Source organism: Apaloderma vittatum, unplaced genomic scaffold (assembly GCF_000703405.1).
Source record: "Apaloderma vittatum isolate BGI_N311 unplaced genomic scaffold, ASM70340v1 scaffold43915, whole genome shotgun sequence".
Lineage (NCBI taxonomy): Eukaryota > Metazoa > Chordata > Aves > Trogoniformes > Trogonidae > Apaloderma > Apaloderma vittatum.
In genome coordinates, this window is record NW_009718473.1 from 11,300 (window position 1) to 20,742 (window position 9,443).

Here is a 9,443-nt window from a genome sequence, read left to right on the forward strand (position 1 = left end):
GCACAAGACCAAGCCCTCTAGTTAGCAGGTGGCAAGAGAAAAAAAGAAATATATTCTACAACCCATGGCATAAGGTTCTTCTGAAGTTTTTTGTCCTTCACTCCTGGCTTCCCCTTGACTATTTGAAACAAACTCTTACATGACTGAAAATGAGGTTTAAGTAACCTCATGCAAAGTATTTTCTGACAATACAATTCTGTTCACGTAACACATTTCAACGATGCACGGTGGTATCCTACCATCATCCAGCTCTGCACCCGTGTCTCCCTCTTCACCTGCCTGCCCTTCTGTGTCTGCAGGCTCTGTGCCCAGCTCGTCCTCCACATAATTATCCTCACATGGAGCTACAACATATCCAAATATCAAGGAAAAAAAAGAGAAAAAGAACACTATACAGTGAAAAGGTTCTACACTGAAGTGTACCAACGGTTTATAGTGGAGATATTTATTAATTACTGTCAAAACAAGAAATCCTGCAACGTGTCACTTGGAAAGACATCTATCATGAAATGATGCTTCCGGGCCCCAATGACCCACAGGACACCTGCCCCTGGGGAGTCTCCAAGGCACTGGCAGTGAAAGCAGCCAAGGCTTTTTGGAGCAAGAGGCCTTACGAAAAATAAAACAAGAAGGGGGACTGGGAAGACATCAAACCAGAATAAAGTTTACTGTTTTCCAGGGAGATGATTTTTTTCTTCACCACACCAGAACATTTATCACTACTTCACAGTGTATGTGTATTAGGTGAAAATTGTAATCTCACAACGTACCACAATTGTTCACCTTGGAATCAAAACAGCCTTTTGAGGGCATAAGTCAAGGACAGAATCTAGGACTGATTGTTATTACATTTGGAAACTGTTTAACTCTGTGCAGTTATGGTAAAAGGTAGGTAAAAGGGTCTAAGAGACTTGATATGCTGTACAAGTAACTAGGACAAAAATTAACTGAGATATTTTTTAGTAATTAAACAGATATATTATATATTCAATACTTCCTTTTCTGTTACAGATCATAACTTGTTTTGCTGGGTCAATATAAAGATTCTTGAATTTGTAACACTGAAAAGGGCATTTGACATTACTACTTGTGAAGGGATTTAACTACAGAAGGAGAGAGAATCAAAGTCTGAGTCTAAATTTCATTAGTAAATGATACTTTTTAAAAAAAATCTAAACCTTGTGACATCTTGTTTCATCTGTACTCCTCCGGATGATTTTCTTAATTTTTTTTTTCTTAAGCATTTTCATAAAATATAATTTAAATATAACAAAAATGCGCACTTCCATTTTTTTTCCACAGTAGAATCGATCAGGTACATTCTTAGATTTGTGCAATGTGTTAGCATCAATTCATGTTTGGCAACATGTAGACATTTAACTCTGTTGTCTATCTTATTACAAATGTGTACACAATCACCATACATTATTGTGCATGTTTGCTAATTACACACATAGTATTGTGTATAAAAGACAATAACAGACATATATTTAACTTCTTTGGTTGCACCTATGCCTGTAAATTAAGTGGTGCAGTTAGTTCCCATGGCAGGGCTAGAAGCTATTTCCAACCACCAGTCTGGATGCAGCCTCTTAACTCTGAATGGCAAAAAACCCACAGTCATGTGGGAGTGAATCATGTTGTGCCAGCTTTCTCCCAAGTTAGGGATCTTGACCTTTTTTATTTACTAGTGAAGACCTGGCTTCTGGAACTGTTTACATGCTAGCATTGCTAATTGAGACAACCTTGAAAACAAACAACCCTTCCCCAAGATTGAGGTCTTGCAGCCTCTCCTCTTTCTCTAAGACAAGGTTATTTGAAATCAGCCTTCAGTTTTTTGTCTTCTTCATTCAACCTGAGAATTTCTCTTTCTACACTTTTTTCCTTCGTAGTACCAAGACAGACAAACATATGAGCTAGTTTATTTTCTGTCAACTACTGTAAAAAGGCAGTTACACTTACAGGTGATAAAGCACTGGCCTACTCACTTACTTACTTACTCAGAGGCTTATACAATCCAGAATCTTACAGATGTTGAGCATAGGAGACTAAATCACACGGCAAAGGCTGGACTGCCCACAGGGGCACTTACAAATCTACTGAACAAAGCCAAACTGTGTTCCAGTTTGTTTGTTGCTTAGGTATGCAGTAGCTTATGTTATTCTGGAAATAATAATGTCACAGGATGGTTTTACGGTAGCAGCAAATATATGTAATCTTAAACAAAACTTGCAAAAATGTAACTGTGATGTTAGGAATATCTGATACCACCACATGTATGTGTGTTTTCAGATCCAGAAATTGTGAACTGACATGACACACATACTGAGTGTTGTAAAAGAGAGGAAAAAAATAAATTCTTAAATAGGTTGGTACACAAAACTCAACAGAATATTACAGATGCATAGATAAGTAACAACTTGGTGCAAGGGTGTATCCCATCTTGAGGGACATGGAGAGCCTGCAGGTGGCTGGTTACATTATACATATACTGTGCATATACGTATATGCAGTTAGGATAAGGAGCAAGAGGCCAAAAGCTGTCACACAATAACTCAGAAGCTACACGCTATGGCAGCCAGAAACCAGGATCAGCACTTGGTTCACATCAGCTAGCAGCTGTGAGCAGACTGCATCATGTGCAGAATTCTTGTAAACACTGCTGCCTTGCCAAAGCAGCAGCAGAAGCAAAGATTTATAGGCAAGCTACTATTCTAAGGTGCCAAAGCAACTTAGCTGTACATCAACTACTTAGCCACAAACTACCACTGTTGCACTGGTTTTGATACCTTCACCTCTTTACATAATTTACTCTTAATCCTAGAATCTTCATATTCAGCAGTTTTGCAACAGAGTTGAGAGGACCACATAAAAAAAAGCAGCTGAGCTCTATCATCCTGCAACTTTCCTGAGACCTTCCTAAATAATACGAACCTCAAGTCAAGGGAGATACAACAGGCACCATTATGCCTAAAGATCCCAGCTTCAACCTTACTCTTTTCCATTTTCTTCACCAGATAACTGGGGTTGGCAGCTGCTACAGAGAACCACAATTGTTTTAAGCACTCTGTCACTTAATCTTTCAACTGCAAGAAAGCCCCATGTTCTTTTAGTCAAGGAGCTAAGGGAAGAATAACTGGTCCGGTCTCCAGTTTACAGAGCAAACAGAAGCAACTCAGCTAGATCCTCCTTCTATATTATCACACCCAAGATAACCTCCCTGTTTGGCCTGCCTTCAGAAGGTTACAACAAATGTTGAGTTCATGCAAGAACGGACTGTCTGAGCAAGGCGTGCATGCACACTCCCCCTTCCTCCCTCCCTCCGTGTCCAGTCATGCAGTAGCGACAGGGCCGTAAGTTCCAGGGTTAAAGTACCAGCTCAGCTGCTGAAGGCATGGAGAAGAGACGGGCAGGGTTATTGTGCATTGGAATACATAGAACATCACCAAACTACCTCCAGGGACCGTCTCCAGCCACGCCTGTACCGCCTCATGGCGTACGGAGGGAAGGTCGGATGCTGAATTTGAAAAACAATAAGTTAGACCATCAGTAAGCATCTAAAATAGAAGAGTGACAAAGGGAAAATTTTCAGTAGCGAACAGGAATAAAACCCATGAGATGTTAAACAAATGATTCCAGACTCGGGATTTAAATCAAGATAACATACAAACATCACAGGCCTAATCTTTCTTTAGGATCCGTAATGTTAGAGGAAATACAGACGGCAGAGACAAACACAGCATCTCACCAGCAAGTTGCTACTGCTGTGCTCCACTTAAAACTGCAGAGGAGGGAAACTAAGAGATGTAAGAGCTGAGCAACAGGAGAGGGGCATCCCAGCATGAGAGGGGCTTCTGTGTACCTTCAGGCTATCCCAGGCTTTCACATCAAACACTACCGCCGCTGCTACTGATTGGCTCTCCCAGCACTTCAGATCACAGAACACAGCTCAGGCAGGAACAAATCTGTCTGTTGAACTCAGGTTAAAAACTTACAGCATATCCACAAGTACCTATTGGTGACAGCCCTTTAAAAACATCAAAGTGCTGATGTGCCTGCACAAACTTGCAATACTAAAGTCATTGAAGCAGCTAATCTAGTGATCAGGATTGTCCTAGTTTGCCCTAGTTTTAAAGGAGAGGAAGGAAAGGAAATGTTGTCTGCCTTCCTTCCCAAAGGAAGTTGGAAAGACCACAAAATCCATTTTGGTAGGATCATCTTTTCCTGGCGGCTGTACAAATACTATGGAAAAACAAGAATTATAAAATGCAAATTAAAAGAAAAATTCAGAAACTATAGTGCTACAGACTCTTAAGCAGAAGCTAAAGTGATCTTAACTGTAGTAAGAGTATGAAACTGTGTTAGCATTTTTTACTTTGCCTTTCATTAGGCAACTACTCTAGCGATACTGACAACTGAACACAGCCTATTTCTGTGGTTGGAGTGGGAAGGAAATATCCATCTCTTTTTTGAAGGGAGCAGATACCATACCACAAAATCCCAGCGCATTCTAAAAATGGCAATTATAAACAGAGCCTAACTGATCTGGAGCTGTGTGTCAAGTTGAACCTGGATTTAAAAAATACCCCAAACAACTAGAACTATGAGGAAAAGATAATTATGTGGAATGGAATATGAACAGGCACCATGAAGTAAAGCCCTAGGCTTTTTTAATAGAGATCAATCATCAACTTAATTTAACATTTGCTATAAAAGATACTTTTTCCCATGGTACACTTACTTGCTCTACAATTCTGACACAACAGTTACAGACCCTGAGAGAAGACCACTACTCATCAACTGTGCATGGTTAACTTCTGTTAAGCCTGGGCTTCTGCATAGGTGAAGCATCTATGACATACTTACCTTAACACATGCTGCAATACAGGCTAGAATAAGGTCAGCAAGGGCTCCTGAAAGGTGCTTACAAGAGAGCTAGACTATTGGCATTTTCTTTCTCCTTTAAGTAACCGGCAACTCACAAAGGTCACATCTCAATTTTAAGAAAAAGATATACTGACAAATCTTAACACAAAGAGTCAAAATCACCACTGATCAGATTTGCAAGCCCTTTGAACCCCATCATTCCCTACTAATACCACATGCAGCTACCACACTTTGAAAAGTAGCAGCAGAGAAACATACCTGATACAGAAGCTGACCCTGCTTAACCCTTCCTGTAGTAGCTACATAACACAGCCCTTCACCTTTCCCTAAAGCTGTGTAGAGTCCTCACTGCCACAAAAAGCACATGACAGCTTCTATAACTATCCCCAAAGTCAGTTACCAAGGGCTGACTGCCAGCACTATCAAATAGTATGTGCAGGTAGGAAAAATGCTATGGAGCCAAAGCAGGCAAACGGGTCAGAAGTAATTGCACCACCACAGAGCGGAGAAAGCAGTCATTTTAAGTAGAAATTGACCTGAAAACAAAATGTTTAACCAAGTGTAATTTTAGTGTGATTGGAAAGTAGTTCATTTCAATTTCTGCTGCCCCTGCTGAAGTACACTGCTCGTGAAGGGCACAAAGGCAACAGAGTTAAACAGCTACAACCGTGATGCAGGAACTGATGGTGTGGGGCTTGGGGGATATTACCTCTGGAGGTGGAGGACTTTGAGGATGAGACCATTTTTTCCTCCTCCTCTTTTTCACGGATGTGTGTCCAGTGCACATCTGCCAGGATCTCCAGAGGATCGACCGGATTTACAATCTGCTGCAATCTAAGGTTTCCAGCTAGTGGGAGGAGGGCATGGGATACCAGGTTGCAGGCAGGGTATGAAGGACAGGGAGGAAAAGATGGGAGAACAGTGGAAAGGAAAGGTAACAACACCATAGGAAAGGACATAAGAAAATAAGAAAATATTACTGGCTAAGATCAGTTTGCAAGACAGAAAAAGCTCAGCATTGTGTGTGCACGCATAAACCGACAGAGCGCTCCTCATACTTCCCATCGAAGCTGAAAAATGCCATTCCAAAGGCAGAGAGATGCTATTAAAAACACCGTTGTAGACTATCTCTATTGCAAGCAGCTTTGCTGAAATGAAAGATATTCTCTGGGTGTCCAACAGTATGTGGTATGTAAATACTAATTTAGCAGAAATTTCCTGCTCCTTCAGCCTATTAATTACAATTATTGCCAAAGATGTCTTGCTGCTAAAGGCAAAGGACAATCTGCATTGTAGTTTGATGCACCAAAACAAAAGGTCTTCCATTCCCTACTACTGGGTTAAGAACTCCTTTCTATGCTGGATACATATTTCTTGGTTGATTCAATTACGTGATGGACCTTGGACACGTGTGTATGTGTGTATGCCCACATGGACGCATCCTTACTTTAGCACTTAAAACACCATCTTGTTTACTCCTGCTTTTTTGCACTGACTTGTTCAAAGGGTAGAACTCTTTTTTTTTTTTTTAAGAATAACAGCATTTTCGTGGTGACTTAACAGCTGTCTCACCTCCCCAGAAGGGACTTCCTGTCATACAAATGAACTTTGTTTAAAAGAAACTGCATTACTCCTCAGTTATCACCTACCCAAAGCTCATCTACTTACGGAGTCTCAAAGGGAAAAATGGGCACCTAAACCAACTGACAAGCAACTTATTTAATTGCTGCAGAAAACTCACCTGGGGAGCATCTACTCTGAGGTAGTATATTCACAGACTCTGTCTCTACTACGGGATTACAGCTCAGGTTTTATTTATCCATAATAAAATAACTCATTCTACAGCAGAGAGGTGTTCAGTATCTGCAGGAGTGATCTTCAAAAGCAAATGACTCATCCTGAAAGGAAAATGCCCACTCACTTTATAAAGTAGGAAGTCAATTTTCACAACAGCTGGATTACCACTGAGTGGGGCAAAACACTGTTTCAGCCGTCTAGAACCTTAAAAACAGTTAAGATTTTCATACAGTGCACTCATGTTTGAAGAAAACAAGTAACATTAGCAGCATTTAGAGGCTGCACTCATTATTTCCTGCTGTCTCATTTTAATGAAGTTCCTCTCTCCTGATCATGTTTTCCCCAGACATGACAAAGTGTTTGGGACTTCAGGAATGACTATGTGTGAGATTTGGCATTAAAACTGCAGAAGAAATAGGCAGAAGGAACTGCAGGAAGGACAGAATCATCAGCTGGTTGTTAAAGGGGAAAAGGGTTCAGACGCACAAACTCATATGCAGAGTGGGATCCACAATTTAGTCAATATTTAGCAGCTTTATGTCTGTTGCCTCATCAGAGAGTTTTCGTATCAATTAGCACAACCACATGGTCCACCAGAGCTCCTGGACATCCTGCAGGGACAGGAACCTGGGCTTTTCTAACTCCATTACCAAAGCACTTGCATGCAGGCCCCAAGATGAGTAGAGTTAGCATTTGCATCGCCACACAAAATTTCGTGTTAAAAGGTTTAGGTTTGCCAGCAATGGCTGAGAAGTATATAGTCACTGAGCAAGGCTCGAAAGAGCAGGTCCCACGTGATCTGCATGTTTTAAAACAGATTTCTCTGGGATTTAGACTAGTAGAGCATACACACCTTCAGTTATTCCACAAATCTCTAGACAGAGGCTTGACCCTGTCCTGCTTAGGATATGGATCTTTCTCACCTTTTCCAGTAAAAAATAGCAACACAGCCAGCCACAAAGGACTGCTGCTTGGCTAACAGGCAAACCTAATGTTTTCTTGAGGTCTAAATGCTTGAGAATTTCAAAGTTGTAGCTTTCCCTCTAGGCTGCCTGTTAAGCTTTCCAGGAAGCTGGATATCAATTACGCTTACATTTGGAAAGGTAACTTTCACCTCCAGTTCCACTATAGCACCTACCAGCACTTCATAAGCAGCAGACAAGTCTCAATGTCTAACTTTAATGGAATAAGAAGTCACCTGCAAATCAACTCGTTAGGAGCCAGGTCTAGCAACTGCAACAGGGAAAACTTCTTCAGTTATTCTCTTCAGCCATCTTACTAATACTTCTCCTTTGTTCATTAAATCGGAAAAAAAATACCTCTTCTTCTTTTTTTTTTTAATTAAAAAAAAAGAAGTTAGAAGCTAAGCTACAGTTGTACAACCACAAACTGCAAAATATTCAGTTTGACAACTGCATATGCCCTCTTACCTGTAGGAAGGCACTTGGATTTTCCTCTTATGCATTCTGGCTCTAATGAACCACATTAAGGGAACAAGGGATTAACAAGCTATTAGAAACAAGTGCTTCAGAAAAAAAAACCATCAGAAATAAGCTGCAAGAGAATGCATCATGGAAAATCATACAGCCAGTTAGACCGGAATGTCAGATTAATTTTATGCCATTATATGATGGTTTGAAAAATCCTGAGGGATCGACACAGCTTGATTAGATTCCCCCACAGACACAGACTCACAAAGGACAACAACGAAAAATGCACGTTTGCTGACACAAGCAATCTAAAGGCAGAACTTCTGATGTGTCCTGTGTGTCTGACACATTGCACAGGTGCAATTAGTCTGTGTGTATGTAAAAATTCTGAAACTCTTAAATACAAAGGGGTTGCTGTTCATGCACATCACAGTAGCAAATTGCCCAGGCTTTCTCGAGATCCTGGGTTACCTGGCAGCTTTATCTTTTTTCCTAAAACCAGTGGCAGTGTCAGATCTAATATATGGCACTTGGACTAGGAGATGAAGATAACAGCTACGGAATCAGTTTTTAGGGAGCTGGTAAAACAATTAAATAAAACACAGAAACTTCTCATGTGGGACCTGCTCTTTAAAACATTCCCCCCTCCTCTGGGGAAATGGAAGTGGAGATTGTATATGGGTACCTTTAAATGTACCCGTGTCCTCTTCATTTGAGAGACGTTGAAGCCAGAGGCCTTGCTGCAGCTCTCTGTTCCAAGGGCAATACTCCCCCTCTACAGCAGAGGGAACCACACATCCACATATAACACCAGACACGCGTGTACACACACAAGCGATGGAGAGAAAGAGAGAAAGGACAGAATCAGGAAGAGAGACTGCCTAGAAACCCAGCGACTCCCCATACTCCCACCGTATTCAGAGTGTACAACAGGAAAACGGCTCGAATGAAACAACAACCATCCTAGAACACCATGGTTTAGCAGACTAAACACATAACATGCATGTTACCATGCTTACAAAGAAGTCAACTTCCACAGATTTCAGTTTTGGAGATATAGCTCCTATGTTGAAAAAGTAGCTAAACAGCCTGCTGAGCTCATCAACAAAACTGTCATCAAGACTCAAAAAACTGGACCTCTGCTTGCATTAGGCAGCCAAAGACCTTGAGGAAGAAGCTCTTTGGAGTCTACTAGTCTTCACAAAAAGGAAATGTGAGTACAAAGACAAAGACAAGATCAATGAGAAATTTGGCATGGTGGTGAAACACTGGAAACGTGTCTATTCTTAGCACAAACTTTGCATTTTGATGACTGAGACAAACACAGGG

General features: G+C 40.9%; 1 protein-coding gene across 1 annotated transcript in view; it reads right to left on the reverse strand.

The window, feature by feature from the left end:
* LOC104274576 (protein-methionine sulfoxide oxidase MICAL3-like) overlaps window positions 1–9,443 on the reverse strand; it is a gene marked incomplete at both ends in the record, with an annotated part of 28,729 nt that overhangs the window by 11,246 nt on the left and 8,040 nt on the right. Inside the window, 4 exons of the mRNA XM_009870248.1 lie at window positions 240–344; window positions 3,455–3,517; window positions 5,597–5,734; window positions 8,800–8,889. Of these exons, the coding sequence (XP_009868550.1) occupies window positions 240–344; window positions 3,455–3,517; window positions 5,597–5,734; window positions 8,800–8,889 (396 nt within the window). The remainder of the gene's footprint in view (window positions 1–239; window positions 345–3,454; window positions 3,518–5,596; window positions 5,735–8,799; window positions 8,890–9,443) is intronic.